This window comes from Manis pentadactyla, chromosome 5, assembly GCF_030020395.1.
Source record: "Manis pentadactyla isolate mManPen7 chromosome 5, mManPen7.hap1, whole genome shotgun sequence".
Taxonomy (NCBI): domain Eukaryota; kingdom Metazoa; phylum Chordata; class Mammalia; order Pholidota; family Manidae; genus Manis; species Manis pentadactyla.
Window position 1 is genome coordinate 2628139 of NC_080023.1, and position 18833 is coordinate 2646971.

Below are 18833 nucleotides of genomic sequence, written 5' to 3' on the forward strand. Positions count from 1 at the left end.
AACCACCTCTACAGGGTATGTTAAAGGGACTGCTCTAGATGGAAGCACTCCTAAGGCTAAATAGATGTCACCAGAGAAAATAAAATCACACCAAAGAAAGCAGACCAACCAAATACTAACAAAAGGCAAAAGCAAAATCAACTACCCACAAAAGCAGTCAAAGAAAACAAAAAAGAGCACAGAATAAAACACCCAACATATAAAGAAGGAGGATGAGGAATACGAACGGAGAGAAATAAAGAATTACCAGACAGTGTTTATAATAGCTCAATAAGCGAGTTAAGTTACACAGAAAGATAGTACAGAAGCTAACCTTGAACCTTTGGTAACAATGAATCTAAAGCGTGCAATGGAAATAAGTACATATCTTTCAATAATCATGCTAAATGTAAATGCACTGAATGTACCAATCAAAAGACATAGTCACTGAATGGATAAAAAAGCAAGACCCATCCATATGCTGAATACAAGAGACTCACCTCAAACCCAAAGACATGCACAGACTAAAAGTCAAGGGATGGAAAAAAATATTTCATGCAAACAACAAAGAGAAAAAAGCAGGTGTTGCAGTACGAGTATCAGACAAAATAGACTTCAAAACAAAGAAATTAACAAGAGATAAAGGACATTACATAATGATAAAGGGCTCAGTCCAACAAGAGGATATAACCATTATAAACATATATGCACCCAACACAGGAGCACCAGCATATGTGAAACAAATACTAACAGAACTAAAGGAGGAAATAGAAGGCAATGCACTCATTTTAGGAGACTTCAACACACCACTCACTCCAAAGGACAGCTCCACCAGACAGAAAATAAGTAAGGACACAGAGGCACTGAACAACACGCTAGAACAGATGGACCTAATAGACATCTATAGAACTCTACATCCAAAAGCAACAGGATACACATTCTTCTCAAGTGCACAAGGAACATTCTCCAGAATAGACCATGTACTGGGCCACAAAAAGAGCCTCAGTAAATTCAAAAAGACTGAAGTTGTACCAACCAACTTTTCAGACCACAAAGGTATAAAACTAGAAATAAAATCTACAAAGAAAGTAAAAAGGCTCACGAACACATGGAGGCTTAACAATATGCTCCTAAATAATCAATGGATCAATGACCAAATAAAAATAGACATCAAGAAATATATGTAAGGGATCACTGGAAGATGGCGGCGTGAGTAGTTCAGAGGAAAACTCCTCCCCAAAACATATATATTTATGAAAATACAATAAATACAACTATTCCTAAAAGAGACACCAGTGGATGCAGTACAACAGCCAGGATACATCTACATCTGCGAGAACTCAGCATCACACGAAGGGGGTAAGATACAAGCCGCGGCCAGGCTGGACCCGAACGCAGCCCCACCCCAAAACCCCGTGGGAAGAAAGGAGTCAGAATGGGGAGGGAGTGAAAGCCCAGGACTGCTAAACAACCAGCTCTAGAAATCCACACTAGGAACGCAGACACAAGGTGCACAGGGTGCTGGATATTAGAGAAACGGAAAAGCAAAACCTGTGGGCAGGTCCCCGCAACCGGCACCCCTGAGACAAAAGAAAAGCAAGTGCTTTCTGCAAGTCTTAAAGAGACAGGGACCCCATAGCTGGACGAAGTTGTCCCGGCAGCTGGGAATACTGGGGAAACTTAGGCACCCTAAACGGAGTCAGTGCAGCTCTGAAGCCACTCACAGGACTAGGCAGCCTGCCAGTCGCTCTGCCAACTGGCACAGACCCCGACACACGGGCCCAGTAGCAGGACAGTGGGAGTGCACGTCAGGGGCAGAAGTGCTGAAGGAACTAAGAGCAGATCCGTGCACTGCAGGGCTAGCCCTCGGCAGCGAGACCGAACAGCCCGGGCATGGATCGCGCGCACCGGTGGCAGTGAAGCCAGAGCCCAGTAGAAGCCTGCGTGGAAAAGCCCCACGTGCACTGGCAGCGTAGCCAGAGGGAGCAGGCGCGCTCCCAGGACCTGACCGGAATCCCAGCCCAATGCACAGCCGCCCAGACCAGACCCAAAGGCCGCTGCTGCCACACAGCTGCCCGGCAGAGTTGCCGCTAGCACAGAGGAGTACACCTGGAGTGCCTGCCACCTCCCGCAGGGCTCCGCACTGCTCTGACGGACACCCTGCCCACAGCAGCTTAGGGGATTAACCCGGTGGCTGCTCCAGGAGTGCAGGTAGCCGTCACAGGCAGCGGAGAAGGGCAAGGCATCCAGCAAGCAGGAAAGGACTTTCTTCTCCCAGCTGACACACCCGCAACCTGCCTACAGCCACTGCAATCACCATGAAAAGGCAAAAAAATCTGGTCCAGTCCAAGATAGTTACACCTGAGAAAGTATCTGCAGAGGCAGACCTAACCAGTCTCCCTGAAAAAGAATTCAAAATAAAAATCATAAACATGCTGACAGAGCTGCAGAGAAATATGCAACAGCTAAGGGATGAAGTCTGGAGGGAGATCACAGATGTCCGGAGGGAGATTACAGAAGTGAAACAAACTCTGGAAGGATTTATAAGCAGAATGGATAAGATGCAAGAGGCCACTGATGGAATAGAAACCAGAGAACAGGAACGCAGAGAAGCTGACATAGAGAGAGATAAAAGGATCTACAGGAATGAAACAATATTAAGAGAACAGTGTGACCAATCCAAAAGGAACAATATCCGCATTATAGGGGTACCAGAGGAAGAAGAGATAGAAAAAGGGATAGAAACTGTCTTTGAAGAAATAATTGCTGAGAACTTCCCCAAACTGGGGGAGGAAATAGTTGCTCAGACTGCGGAGGTACACAGAACTCCTGAGAGACGGGATCCAAAGAGGGCAACACCAAGACACATAATAATTAAAATGGCAAAGATCAAGGACAGGGACAGAGTATTAAAGGCAGCCAGAGAGAGTAAAAAGGTCACCTACAAAGGAAAACCCATCAGGGTATCATCAGACTTCTCAACAGAAACCTTACAGGACAGAAGAGAATGGCATGATATATTTAATGCAATGAAACAGAAGGGCCTTGAACCAATGATACTGTATCTGGCATGATTATCATTTAAATGTGAAGGAGGGATTAAACAATTCCCAGACAAGCAAAAGTTGAGGGAATTTGCCTCCCACAAACCACCTCTACAGGGTATCTTAGAGGGACTGTTCTAGATGGGAGCACTCCTAAAAAGAGCACGGAACAAAACACCCAACATATGGAGAATGGAGGAGGAGGAAAAAGAAGGGAAAGAAATAATCATCAGACTGTGTTTAAAACAGCTCAATAAGCAAGTGAGATCAGACAGTAAGGTAGTAAACAAGCTAACCTCGAACCTTTGGTAACCACAAATCTAAAGCCTGCAATGGCAATAAGTTCATATCTTTCAATAATCACCCTAAATGTAAATGGAACGAATGCACCAATCAAAAGACACAGAGTAATAGAATGGATAAAAAAGCAAGACCCATCTATATGCTGCTTACAAGAAACTCACCTCAAACCCAAAGACATGCACAGATTAAAAGTCAACGGTTGGAGAAAGATATTTCATGCAAACAACAGAGAGAAAAAACCAGGTGTTGCAATACTAGCATCAGACAAAATAGACTTCAAAACAAAGAAAGTAGTAAAGAGATAAAGAAGGACATTACATAATGATAAAGGGGTCAGTCCAACAAGAGGATATAACCATTATAAACATATATGCACCCAATACAGAAGCACCAATATATGTGAAACACATACTAACAGAATTAAAGGAGGAAATACAGTGCAATGCATTCATTTTGGCGGACTTTACACACTACTCACTCCAAAGCACAGATCCACCAGACAGAAAATAAGTAAGGACACAGAGGCACTGAACAACAGGTTAGAACAGATGGACCTAATAGACATCTATAGAACTCTACATCCAAAAGCAACAGGATACACATTGTTCTCAAGTGCACATGGAACATTCTCCAGAATAGACCACATACTAGGCCACAAAAAGAACCTCAGTAAATTCCAAAAGACTGAAATTCTACCAACCAACTTTTCAGACCACAAAGGTATAAAACTAGAAATAAATTGTAAAAAGAAAGCAAAAAGGCTCACAAACACATGGAGGCTTAACAACATGCTCCTAAATAATCAATGGATCAACAACCAAATTAAAATGGAGATCCAGCAATATATGGAAACAAATGACAACAACAACACACAGCCTCAACTTCTGTGGGACGCAGCAAAAGCAGTCTTAAGAGGAAAGTATATAGCAATCCAGGCATATTCAAAGAAGGAAGAACAATCCCAAATGAATAGTCTAATGTCACAATTATCAAAATTGGAAAAAGAAGAACAAATGAGGCCTAAGGTCAGTAGACAGAGGGACATAATAAAGATCAGAGAAGAAATAAATAAAACTGAGAAGAATAAAACAATAGAAAAATTCAATGACACCAAGAGCTGGTTATTCGAGAAAATAAACAAAATAGATAACCCTCTAGCCAGACTTATTAAGAGAAAAAGAGAGTCAACACACATCAACAGAATTAGAAATGACAAAGGAAAAATCACGACGGACCCCACAGAAATACAAAGAATTATTAGAGAATACTATGAAAACCTATATGCTAACAAGCTGGAAAACTTAGGAGAAACAGACAACTTCTTGGAAAAATACAACCTTCCAAGACTGACCCAAAAAGAAACAGAAAATCTAAACAGACCAATTACCAGCAACGAAATTGAAGCGGTAATCAAAAAACTACCCAAGAACAAAACCCCCGGGCCAGATGGATTTACCTCGGAATTTTATCAGACATACAGAGAAGATACAATACCCATTCTCCTTAAAGTTTTCCAAAATATAGAAGGGGAGGGGATACTCACAAACTCATTCTATGAAGCCAACATCACCCTAATACCAAAACCAGGCAAAGACCCCAACAAAAAAGAAAACTACAGACCAATATCCCTGATGAACGTAGATGGAAAAATACACAACAAAATATTAGCAAACCAAATTCAAAAATACATCAAGAGGATCATACACCATGACCAAGTGGGATTCATCCCGGGGATGCAAGGATGGTACAACATTCAAAAATCCATCAACATCATCCACCACATAAATAAAAAGGACAAAACCCACATGATCATCTCCATAGATGCTGAAAAAGCATTCGACAAAATTCAACATCCATTCATGATAAAAACTCTCAACAAAATGGGCATAGAGGGCAAGTACCTCAACATAATAAAAGCCATATATGATAAACCCACAGCTAACATCATACTGAACAGCAGGAGGCTGAAAGCTTTTCCTCTGCGATCGGGAACAAGACAGGGATGCCCACTCTCCCCACTGTTATTTAACATAGTACTGGAGGTCCTAGCCACGGCAATTAGACAAAACAAAGAAATACAAGGAATCCAGATTGGTAAGGAAGTCAAACTGTCACTATTTGCAGATGACATGATATTGTACATAAAAAACCCTAAGGACTCCACTCCAAAACTACCAGAACTAATATCGGAATTCAGCAAAGTTGCAGGATACAAAATTAACACACAGAAATCTGTAGCTTTCCTATACACTAACAATGAAGTAACAGAAAGAGAAATCAGGAAAACAATTCCATTCACAATAGCATCAAAAAGAATAAAATACCTAGGAATAAACCTAACCAAGGAAGTGAAAGACCTATACCCTGAAAACTACAAGACTCTCTTAAGAGAAATTAAAGAGGTCACTAACAAATGGAAATTCATCCCATGCTCCTGGCTAGGAAGAATTAATATCGTCAAGATGGCCATCCTGCCTACAGCAATACACAGATTCGATGCAATCCCTATCAAATTACCAACAGCATTCTTCAATGAACTGGAACAAATAGTTCAAAAATTCATATGGAACTGTCAAAGACCCCGAATAGCCAACGCAATCCTGAGAAGGAAGAATAAAGTGGGGGGGATCTCACTTCCCAACTTCAAGCTCTACTACAAAGCCACAGTAATCAAGACAGTTTGGTACTGGCACAAGAACAGAGCCACAGACCAGTGGAACAGACTAGAGACTCCAGACACTAAACCAAACATATATGGCCAATTAGTATTTGATAAAGGAGCCATGGACATACACTGGGGAAATGACAGTCTCTTCAACAGATGGTGCTGGCAAAACTGGACAGCTACATGTAAGAGAATGAAACTGGATCACTGTCTAACCCCATACACAAAAGTAAACTCCAAATGGATCAAAGACCTGAATGTAAGTCATGAAACCATAAAACTCTTAGGAAAAAACATAGGCAAAAATCTCTTGGACATAAACATGAGCAACTTCTTCATGAACATATCTCCCCAGGCAAGGGAAACAAAAGTAAATATGAACAAGTGGGACAGTATCAAGCTGAAAAGCTTCTGTACATCAAAGGACACCATCAATAGAACAAAAAGGTACCCTACAGTATGGGAGAACATATTCATAAATGACAGATCTGATAAAGGATTGACATCCAGAATATATAAAGAGCTCACACACCTCAACAAACAAAAAGCAAATAATCCAATTAAAAAATGGGCAGAGTTGCTGAATAGACACTTCTCTAAAGAAGAAATCCAGATGGCCAACAGGCACATGAAAAGATGCTCCACATCGCTTGCAATCAGAGAAATGCAAATTAAAACCACAATGAGATATCACCTCACGCCAGTAAGGATCGCCATCATCGAAAAGACAAACAACAACAAATGTTGGTGAGGTTGTGGAGAAAGGGGAACCCTCCTACACTGCTGGTGGGAATGTAAACTAGTTCAACCATTGTGGAAAGCAGTATGGAGGTTCCTCAAAATGCTCAAAATACAAATACCATTTGACCCAGGAATTCCACTTCTAGGAATTTACCCTAAGAATGCAGCACTCCAGTTTGAAAAAGTCAGATGCACCCCTATGTTTATTGCTGCACTGTTTACAATAGCCAAGATATGGAAGCAACCTAAGTGTCCATCAGTAGATGAATGGATAAAGAAGATGTGGTACATATACACAATAGAATATTATGCAGCCATAAAAAAAAAACAGATCCTACCATTCACAACAACATGGATGGAGCTAGAGGGTATCATGCTCAGTGAAATAAGCCAAGCGGACAAGGACAAGTACCAAATGATTTCACTCATATGTGGAGTATAAGAACAAAGGAAAATTGAAGGAACAAAACAGCAGCAGAATCACAGAACCCAAGAATGGACTAACAGTTACCAAAGGGAAAGGGATTGCAGAGGATGGGTGGGACGGGATGGATAAGGGATGGGAAAAAGAAAGGGGGGCCTTACGATTAGCATGTATAGTGTGTGGGGGGGCACGGGGAGGGCTGTGCAACACAGAGAAGACAAGTAGGGATTCTGCAGCATCTTGCTACACTGATGGACAGTGACTGTGAAGGGGTATGTGGGGGGAGTTGATGAAGAGGGGAACCTAGAAAACATAATGTTTTTCATGTAATTGAAGATTAATGATACCAAAGTAAAAAAATAAAAAATAAAAATCACCAGCTATTAGAAAAATGCAAATTAAAAGCCACAATGAGATAACACTATAACCAAATTCAAATGTCTTAAATTTAAAAGATTGTCCACACTAACTGTTTACAAGGCTGTGGAGGAACTGTCATTCTTGCATACTGCTGGTAGGAATGAAAAATGGTACAACCACTTTGAAAAACAGTTTGGCAGTTTCTTAAAGTTTAAGCACACACTGAAATCATATAACCCAGGCATTCTATTCCTAGGAATTTCTCAAAGGAAGTATAAGTATATGTCCACACAGTGACTTGTGCACAAATATTCATACCAGCTTTATTTATAATAGCCTCAAACTAGAAACAACCCAAGTGTCCATCAATGGGTGAATGGATAAACAAATTGTCGTATATAATACACAATACAATACTACTGAGCAATAAAAATGAATGAACTATTCATCTCCAAAACAACATTGATACATCTCAAAATAATTATGCTGAATAAAATCCAGGCAAAAAAAGTTTATGTAGTGTATAATTCCATTTATGTAAAACTTGAGAAAATGTAATTTATAATGACAGAAAGTAGACCAGGTGGATGGGCAGGAGGCAGGGCAGTGGAAGCGAGAGACATTACCAAGGGGCACAAGGAATGTTTTGGCAGTGATGGCTGTACTCATTGTGTTGACTGTCGCGGTGGTTTCACAGGTGTATACGTATGTCAAAAGTTGTCAAGTTGTACGCTTTAAATATGTGCAGTTTATTGTTAACTGCACCTCAATAATGCTAATACAAAAATTAAAAAAAAGAAATGCAAATCAAAACAAGATAGTGTTTTTTTAAATAAAATCACTTTTGTAAAGATTTGAAATAAATGACAATATCCAGGATTGATGAGCATATGGGAAAACAGACATTCATAATTGCTTTTGGGATTATAAACTGGTACATTCCTGGAAAGTAATTTGTTAACACATAGTGAAAATCTTAAGGTTTTACTTCTACTTTTCAAAATTCATTTCTAGGAATGTATCTGTGGAAATCACAGGGCAAGTATACAAAGACATATGTACATGACAAAAACTGGGAACTGCCTAATGGATAGCTACTGGAATTTGGTTAAGTTCTTATGATGCATCGGTACATGTAATACATTCATTAAAAATCATCTTGCAGAAGAATATATAACAAATCAGGGAAAAGTTATAAAAACACTGTGAAGTGTTTACAAAATGGTTTATGCTATGTGATCCCCAGATTTAAAAAACTTTAAATATACAATAAAAAAAAAGCCTGGAATGAAATATACCTAAATATTAACAGTGGCATTCTCTGAGTAGTGGATGACTTATTCACTGTACTTGTTGGGATTTTTAACACCAAGTATTATTTTATAATAAAAGAATAAACATTAAAAAAAAAGTTCTTAGCCACTGAAAATACAGCAGCAGGAACAAAATTAAAATACAAGGGTTGGAGATGGATACCTCCTAAAAGCACAAAAAAAAGGAAGGGAAAACAGAAATAAAAGATAATACAAATGTGCATCAGTGCTCGAGGACCAATGCTCAATAAATTTCAGAGAGAGAGAGAATGGAGAAAATAAAGAGGGGAACTTATTAAAGACATACAAGGACACTTCCCGGAACTGAAGGAGAGAAGGCACCAAATTAAAGACCTACCCCGCATGCAGCACACCACCCCGCATGAAACAACAGAATGCTTCTAAAGAAGGACACACTCAGATGCCAAGGGAGTGGCCAGTACTTCTCGCCAGCCACACTGGAGACTGTGAGACAATGAAGCAAAGTCTTTACATCCCTCAGGGAAGACGATGACATCCACTCCAGAACTCTATTCCCTGCCACATATGAGGGAGGAACAAAGGCATTTTCACAAAGGCAAAAATCGCAAACACTCTACCTCCTATCTATCCTCAGGAAGCTACTAAAGGATATGCTCCATCAAAACAAGGGAGTAAAAAGCCTAGAATGATAAAGGATATGGCATCCAGAAATCAGGCATCCAAGAGGAGAGCAGCAAAAGAAATTCTCAGGATGACAGCAAGGAAAAGTCCATGTGCCTGCGACAGACCTAAAGAGCATCCTGACTGCCCGGAGCAGACAGCTGGAGAATCCCAAGGCAGATGACTCCAGTGGAGAAAATGGACCAGTAAGTTATCTGTCATGGGGAAAATTGTACTGAGACACCAGCAAAGCAGCTGGAAAGTGAAAGAATACATAAATGGCCAAAGAATAATAACCAAATAAAAAAGAGGCAATTATTAACTCTAGAAAAACACAGTGTTATCCAAAAAATATAATCCTAACACAAAACATAACTAGCTATGTCTAGTATGGCTTTACTTAGGTACAATAATAAACATGTTAAGTTCAACTCCTCCATAGTAAAAAAAAAATTTGTAAATACAAACCTAGCAGTATAAGCATGCTATTTAGAAATGTGGTGGGAAATACCAAAAGAAATGCTAACACAGAACTGACCCACAAAAAGAAGGTCAAGAATCGGTAATCCTCAGACCATGAGACAGGGTCACAATTTCTGGACACTATAAACAAAACACTAAGGCAGCTCTGAAGGCTACCTGTTGGATGCAGAACAATCAGGAAGTCAAGCTGTCCCTGACAGCCGTGGGGCATTCGTACTCACGAGGGATCACCAGTCAGCTTTCTCCTACTTGCAGTCCTGGGACAGTCACCCTTTCTCAACCAGGTCAAGGAGTCAATCTAATCTAGCACCCCAAAAACCAATCTGCTCTGAAAAAATGCCTTTTGGATTTATATCTATAAACCATCTCCCAATTCAAACTCTTCATCCCATGACAAGAAAGAAGTGGAAAGAAGCTCTCAGAATACCTCAGAATAACTCAAAAGATTTTAAATAAATTATAAAGCCACAACTTAACTCAAGAAGTACTCCCAAAGAACTGCTTGTCCACAGCCTGAGCTCCCCATGGAACTTATTCATGATTGTGACTTTAGGTTAACAATCATACCTTAATTTCATTGTCATTTGCAAAGTTGCCAAAAGAAGCCATAATTTTGGGTATAGCTGTAGCCAAGGTCTCTTGAACAGATTCCTCAGGTCTCTTGCTTACCCGAGTCAGGCAAGGCAGGAGGTTCACCAAGTAAGGCCTGTGAATGTGAGAAGAGCCCGAGTTACTCTCCCACATCTACTTTCACGGGGCATGGGAGCAATTTGTTTAGTGTCTGTCAGGCAAAAGCCAGTTTTTATATGCAAAACAGTCCATAGTGGAAAGTGGACAAACCCCAGTGGACAGAAGAACTAAATGCAGATGAAGTTTAAATGCTGGGGACACTCACCCTCAACTTCCCCATAAGCAGAAGATGCTCAGAAGCTTGTTTTAAACATTATTTGCAGTAAATTATAAGAGTTATTAAAACACTCATATTCTAAACTAGAAAATTATAAGAAAACACCATTAAAAAAATAAAAGTTATGAGAACAAAGCTTTCTTGAAAAAGAAGCATTATCAAAAAAAATTTCTTCAGGTGTTTAAGCTAGACAGGCCTTACAGATAAGACTTGGCACCCCCATGAAAGAAGCAGTCACGTAGGATGGATGCAAGACAAGTGAGTCACAGGGCAGACAGCAGGGACCCAGGATTCCCTGCACACCTGGTGAACGTGCCTTGCGCCCCCTAGTGGCAGACGCAGGCAACAAGCTAGTCTGCACCTTGGACTGCAATGGGGCTCGGCCGAACTTTCTAAGGAAATGGCTTTTTTGCTGAGACCTGAGGGCAAAAAATAAACTAGCCATCTGGAGCAAGGGAAACCTGACTTTCTGGAGAAGTGAAATCAGGCCAATGAGTCAGTGGGTGTCTGAGGTAACAGAGGCCAGTTGGGGCAAGATCTCCCTGGGCCTTGGTAAGGAGTCTGGATTTTATCTTAACATCCCTGGGAAATGAGTAAAGAGCTTAAGTAAGGGAATGACATGAATCAATCATTTTTTTCAGGTCACTCTGGCTGCTATGTAGAGAACTTGGGATGTGCTACTTCCAAATTTAACAAATTTTCAAAATAAGGATAGTAAAGAAAAGATTATATAAAAAGAAATTTCCTTAGTGATGTCTCTACAGCCATAGAAGATTCTTATTTAACTCAAACTCAGTGGAATAAATCGTTTCACGAAAATTAACAGGAAGGATTTCAGCCACTCCACGAGTTCCTCAGGAACAGAGCCAAAGACTGTGAACATCAGCTCATCTGTCAGTTAAGGAGAGAAGGACAACACTGATGAGAACTGTGGCCCTTCTGTTTTTCAGTCTACTAAGACAGACCTATTTAACTAGTCAGACTTTATTCTCAGTTTAACATTTCTAGCCTATGTAAGCAACGTTTTTTCTCTAACTCCTCCAGTGAGCAATAATGAGGCTGATACTCAACTTTCAACCACCTGACAAGTTATCTTTCCAGCAACTGCCCCGCGCAGCCCTGGCAGTCAATGAAAGCAGTGTGGGACAACAGCAGAGAACAGAGAATAGACAAGGAGACCCCTGCTGTCCGAGGTTGTGGGACAGAAAATGAACACGCACACTGATAAAGAGTGCAGGAGTATCTTGGACAGCAGGAAGTGCTATTACCTCGACAGCCATTTGAAGGGCAGGAAGTGTGCAACGTTAGGGTGAACAGGGAAGACCTCTGACAAAGTGACATTTGAGCTGAGAGATAAAGAATCCATGGGAGCTGGGCTCCCACCAAAAAAACAATAATCCAGAGCTTAAAACATACCTGCATTTCTGAGGCCGAACCAGATGAGCCAGCTCAGCAAACCTCCACAGGGCAGCGCGCAGGCTCCGAGGAGTACCATTCTGAGTGGATTTAAGGGGCAGCATGTTACATTCAGAGTCATGGACACTAGTCACCAACAGGACTTCATATAAACAAAAGCAACTTTTTTCCATTTTTAATTTTTTTTTTTTTTTTTTTTTTTTTTGTAGATAATTATTTTTTATTGAAGGGTAGTCGACACACAGTATTACCATACATTAGTTTCAGGTGTACAACATAGTGATTCAACATTTATATACATGACAATTCTAGGTACCAGCTATCACCCTACCAAGCTGTTACAATATCTTGACTATATTCCTTATGCTATCTATACATTACATCCCGGTTACTTATTTATTTTACAACTGGAAGTGTGTAATTTTTTTTTTTTTTGAGGGCATCTCTCATATTTATTGATCAAATGGTTGTTAACAACGATAAAATTCTGTATAGGGGAGTCAATGCTCAATGCACAATCATTAATCCACCCAAAGCCTAATTTTCGTCAGTCTCCAATCTTCTGAGGCATAACAAACAAGTTCTTACATGGAGAACAAATTCTTACATAATGAATAAGTTACATAGTGAACAGTACAAGGGCAGTCATCACAGAAACTTTCGGTTTTGCTCACGCATTATGAACTATAAACAGTCAGTTCAAATATGAATACTCATTTGATTTTTATACTTGATTAATATGTGGATACCACATTTCTCCCTTTATTATTATTATTTTTAATAAAATGCTGAAGTGGTAGGTAGATACAAGATAAAGGTAGAAAACATAGTTTAGTGTTGTAAGAGAGCAAATGTAGATGATCAGGTGTGTGCCTGTAGACTATGTGTTAATCCGAGCTAGACAAGGGCAATAAAACATCCACATATGCAGAAGATTTCTCTCAGAACAGGGGGGGTGAGGTTCTAAGCCTCACCTCTGTTGATCCCCAATTTCTCACCTGATGGCCCCCCTGCGACTGTGCCTGTCTTAGGTTGTTCCTCCCTTGAGGAATCTTACCCGTCTCTGGCTAACCAGTCATCTTCCGGGGCCATACAGGGAAATGTTAAGTTGGTAAGTGAGAGGGAAGCCTTATTGTTTGAAAAAGTTAGCTTTTTACTTCTTTGCATATTTATGCCCTGTGGCTTCTATGCCCAGCATTTGTCTTGAGCATTTTTAATTTCTATGTTTAGAGAAAAGGACATTTAAATGTGTAACTGCTTTAGAAATGATAATTATAAAGATATTTTTTGAATTACCATTTTTAATTCCTATCTCATCTAATAAATAATGAAGAGCAACCTTTTGAAAAGTAAAACAATAAAGTCTACTTCCCCAAACATCTCCTTCTAACATTTTTACTTATTAAATAAAAGACAAAAGTTCACATATACCACTCAATACAGTGAAACAATACCATTTTTTCAATAATGGAACACAGAGGCCTACCTTCTTAATTTCCTTATAGAGTTCTAACTGCAACCTCGGAAGATTAGAATCCATCAATGCCTACAACAAAGTATGAGAGACTTGTTCATGGAAGATAATTTCATTAGCAGCTCTAAATCAAATTCCAGTTCTGGGGCAAAATAGAATATAACAGCAACTAAACTTAAGAACCAATTCATTAAGAAAGCATTATACAGGATGCTACTGAATAAACTAGATACAGGTCACTCACTTGAATAAAAAATGGAAAGAAAAGTTTAACTTTTATTATAATCAAATATATGTAATATCAAAATTAAGTGGTAGATAGTTCAAATGTATTCTGTAGCTCTTATATTAAACCTTTAACATTCAACGAGGGAAAGAAAAAGTCTGAAAGGTTTCTTTCTTCGCTAAAGCACACTCTGGGGGATAATCCCACACAGCACTGCCCTGCAGTCTGAGGTGCCAGTGGGGCAGAGGGTGGGCTCCTAAGTCCAGAGCCTCTCACTCTGGTGGGGGGACACACCTTTCAGTGCAGAATCTACCCTCCCTTCTGAAGGTCCGGTCTCGTCTCCCTTGACTCACGGGCGCCGCCAGTCCCGGGGTCCCAGTGCTGCTCAGAACCCGCAGCCAGCCAGGAGCCTCATGCTCCAACACATTTTCTTGCCCTGCTCCCTGCTTGCTGACCGGCCAAAACAAAACCAATGGCCACACAGCCAACTTCATCCCAGGGCTGGTGGCAACCACCACCAACTGCACAAAGACCACATGCAAGAGGCCTTCTCAAGCTGGAGGGAAAAGCGGGGAAGGTCTTTGCGACCTTCTCCAGCCTACTTTTCAAATGGTATTGCCAATGGCTTGTCCCCCAAGAAGGGATAAGGACATGACCAAGGCCAGCTGGAAAGGCTTCTTCCTCTCATGTGATGCCTTCGCCACTGCTTTGGCAAGCTTGGAAATCAAAAGCAGACTCACCCTCTGGGAGTTTCTGAAGTATGATAACGTCTAGAAAATTTTAAATCCTAATTCTGCTGCATCAGTTTGTACTAAAAATCCTTAAGTGAACACACCAAAATGGACAAATATTTATTAAAAGACTACTTTGTAAATAAAAGCATGAGGCTTACCAAAATTTTATTTTGATTTACAAATGCTTTTTAAACTACTATCAAACTTATAACAAGAGAAAACTAAATCTGAAACCCCTTATAACAGCACAGACTTCGCTCTAACAGCTCCTGTCTGAAGGTAATGCACCATCTGATCCCCAACTGCTCCTGACCCCCCACTTCCACCCCAAAACCAACAGAGACTCCTCATTCTCTACCAAATACAGTGCAAACTCCCTGAGCTGACCCACAGTGCCTCCCAATCTCCAGCAATCCCAGGGGCACCCTCCCTTTGGGGCCTGTAGAGTTTTCCTGGTATCCCCAAGAGATGGGAGGCTTCAGTGGGTAAGAAGGCCCCAAATCTCTTCACTCACATACTAGCCATCGCCCCCTGGAAGTCTTCTCCACCTCTCCAGACAGAAATCCTCACAGCCTCCTGACATAAATTGCCAGCACCTCTCAAAACTAGAGTTTACACCATATATTAAGTTATTTCTGTACAAACATGTGCCCCCAGGTAAGACTGTAAATTACTTGAAGTCAGGAGCATGCTTTCAGGCTGAATCAGGTCCTAGTGCATTTTCCTACATAAATGAAAAGCAAGATAAGCCTCACATTTGTGGGTCATGTAGAGTCTGGTCTCCACTATAAGCCAATAACAATACCCATTAGAAGACAAAAGCCCGGGACCTAACTCGTAAGTGGCCATTTCTGTATTCCTGCCCAGCCTAGGTACCTGGCCCTAGGGCCTTCCAATCTCCCAAGCCTGTCCTTCCTGTGCCACAGTGAAAGCAAACCTAGACAGCCCAAACCCACTCCCAGCCCACTGATCCTGAAGACCAGAACATTTAAGGAAGTGCAGAGATGAGCTAAGCCAAACCCCATTATGCCCAACTTATGTTCACAGGCGAGGAGGAGAAGCTGCAGTCTCTGCACTGGAAGGCTAGACACAAAAAAGAGGGGAAGGGAAAGAATAGGGAGACAGCCAGGAGGAGAAGCCAGGACCTAAAGCCATGACCTAAGGTCACGGCCATGACCCCGAGACATACACCAAGCTATTCTATCCAGCAGTTCTTGGAAATAGATCTCTGGAGAAAACGGGCTTAAAAATGGAACCATGCCTATGTGTAAAACGAACAACATTTGGGTCATACTGTTCTCTCTGCTCTCCTTAATCTCCCTCTTGCCATGAACCAACGCAACCTGTGGTGCCCTCTTTGGATTTTCTGCTTCTAAGGGTCAATGTCAAAAACTGAAATATCAGAAAAAGCCTACCCTGGTCCTGCCAGTGGGAATAATAAAGCAAGCAAGGACATTTAGGCCTGGAGGGCAGTAAGTGTAATGGAACAAGACCACCTACAAATATGTTGTGGGACCCCAGGCACATGCGAGTGTCACCCATGGACTACCTAGAATGCAGACCGAGTTAATGGCTGCTGGCCTTCCTGTGGCAGGCAGGCTGCAAGCAAACACATGATGAAGTGTGGATGCAGGGAGAAGACCAGGGGACAACCTAGAGATGAAAGAAGGACCCCCCACATACAAGGTAGTCTAGAAGGTGACCAAGATGGGTTTGGGACACAAGCTAGAAGGGAAGGATGAGAAAAGCAAAGATGACTTTCCAGTTAAGAAGGATGGAAGAAGGACTTTACCTTCCATGTTAGCAGAAAACAGAAAGCGGGACAGTCAAAGAAAACTGTGATTTCAGGGCAGACACTGCATCAGAGACAGTAACAGAAGATGGGGGCTCCTCCTCTCTCCTTGCCGCACATGCAACCCAGGTGGTTTTGGCTTTCTGCTTTACACTCTTCCCTTTACCCCCAGCCATTCACATCAATCCTCGCTAACCTGCTACAGGGGTCACATCTGGACCTGCAAACCGTACTGCAGACCAAGGACTTAGAGGAGGCGGGGGAAGGAGACAAGAAAGAGGCTAGAGACCCTGCAGGTGGACACCATCCCACATCCCCATGCCTTCTCAGCCATGAGGTTTCTCAGGGCTCTACCCACATACTAACTGGTGCCTGTCATGACATTTTCCCCAAGAGCACCGAGAGGTCACCATCAGCGCCTGTCCCTGACAAACACGCTGCTCAGTCACAAGGGTAACCACAGTTGCATCTGATTCAGCAGAAGTAGCAAGCAGGCCAGTGGATGCCAGGACACCGCCAAGCCACACACCACCAAGTGAAAAGTGCAGACACCCTAAGGCACTTGGCTACGCAAAACGAAAGCACATGAAGTATGGTTCCTTTTCGGCGCAGAGAACACCGTCCATAAACTCTTACCTTTATAACTTTGTTGAGGCATTCATCAGCCACCATCCTGACATCTGACTCTGAGTCATCACTGCACAACAGAAAAAGTTCCATAGCAATGCCCAGAAGTTTCTGAAATTCTGGAGAATTTCTAGGTAAAAACAAAAGAGACACTGTCACAACCAAGAGGAGCCAAGATGTGGCAATGAAATGTGATGAGGTAGCTGGTAACCTCTATGGGATTCTGGAACAGAAAAAGGACTTTACATACAAATTAACGTTAACAGTGTAACAATACCAATTCATTAACTGTGAATGTACCACAAAGCACAGGAAGCTAATAACTGGGGTAACCAGATGTGGAGTGTGTGGGAATTCACCATACTATCTTTGTAAATTTTCTGTAAATTGAAACAATTCTAAAATGTAAAACTTTAAAAAAAAGATTTTATACTTGTAGGACTAATCTCATTTTTTTGTTTTATTTAAAAAGCCTTAAAGAGACACTGTTTTTTTTGTTTCTTATTTTTATTGTGATATCATTAATAGAGAACCACATGAACAACACTGTGGTTACTAGATTCCCCCATTATCAAGTCCTCACCACATACCCCATTACAGGCACCATCCATCAGTGTAGTAAGATGCTGTAGAGTCACTACTTCTCTTCTCGGTGCTATACTGCTATCCCTGAGCACCCCCTACACTGTGTGCTAATCATAATGCCCCTTAAATCCCATTATCCCTCACTTCCCACCCACCAACCCCAGCCCCTTTCCCATTGGTAACCGTTAGTCCATATTCTTGTGCTCTGTGAGTCTGCTGCTGTTTTGTTCCTTCAGTTTTTGCTTTGTCGCTACACTCCACAGATGAGTGAAATCATCTGGTACTTGTCTTTCTCCGCCTGGCTTATTTCACTGAGCATAATACCCTCTAGCTCCATCCATGTTGTTGCAAATGGTAGGATTTGTTTCTTTCTTATGGCTGAATAACATTCCATTGTGTATATGTACCATCCCTTCTTTATCCATTCATCTACTGATGGACACCTAAGTTGCTTCCATGTCTTCACTATTGTAAATAGTGCTGCGATAATCAAAGGGGTGCATATGTCTCTTTGAATCTGTGATCTTGTTTTCTTTGGGTAAATTCCGAGGAGTGGAATTCCGGGGTCAAATGGTATTTCTTTTCTTTTTTTTTTTTTTTTGAGAGGGCATCTCTCATATTTATTGATCAAATGGTTGTTAACAACAATAAAATTCTGTATAGGGAACTCAATGCACAGTCATTAATCAACCCCAAGCCTAGTTCTCAACAGTCTCGAATCTTCTGAAGCATAACGAACAAGTTCTTACATAGCGAACAAGTTCTTACATAGTGAACAAGTTCTTACATGGTGAACAGTGCAAGAGCAGTCATATCACAGAAACTTTCGGTTTTGATCATGCATCGTGAACTATAAACAATCAAGTCAGATATGATTATTCGTTTGATTTTTATACTTGATTTATATGTGAATCCCACATTTCTCCTTTATTATTATTATTTTTTTTTAATAAAATGCTGAAGTGGTAGGTTGATGCAAGATAAAGGTAGAAAACATAATTTAGTGCTGTTAGAGGGCAAATGTAGATGATCAGGTCTGTGCCTATAGACTAAGTATTAATCCAAGCTAGACAAGGGCAACAAAACATCCACGGATGCAGATGTCTCTCAAAACAGGG

General features: G+C 41.1%; 1 protein-coding gene across 4 annotated transcripts in view; it reads right to left on the reverse strand.

Annotated features, from left to right (window-relative positions):
- The window catches only part of HTT (huntingtin), a 240355-nt gene that overhangs the window by 144845 nt on the left and 76677 nt on the right, over window positions 1-18833 (reverse strand). For all 4 annotated transcript variants that reach the window (XR_005031975.2, XM_036921270.2, XM_036921269.2 and 1 more), the window contains exons 3-6: window positions 17140-17260; window positions 13764-13823; window positions 12278-12357; window positions 10522-10660 (exon numbers count right to left, since the gene is read on the reverse strand). Coding sequence is in view for 3 of the 4 variants with exons in the window: in XM_036921270.2 (XP_036777165.2) it covers window positions 10522-10660; window positions 12278-12357; window positions 13764-13823; window positions 17140-17260 (400 nt within the window). In the remaining variant the exon portion in view is untranslated. The remainder of the gene's footprint in view (window positions 1-10521; window positions 10661-12277; window positions 12358-13763; window positions 13824-17139; window positions 17261-18833) is intronic.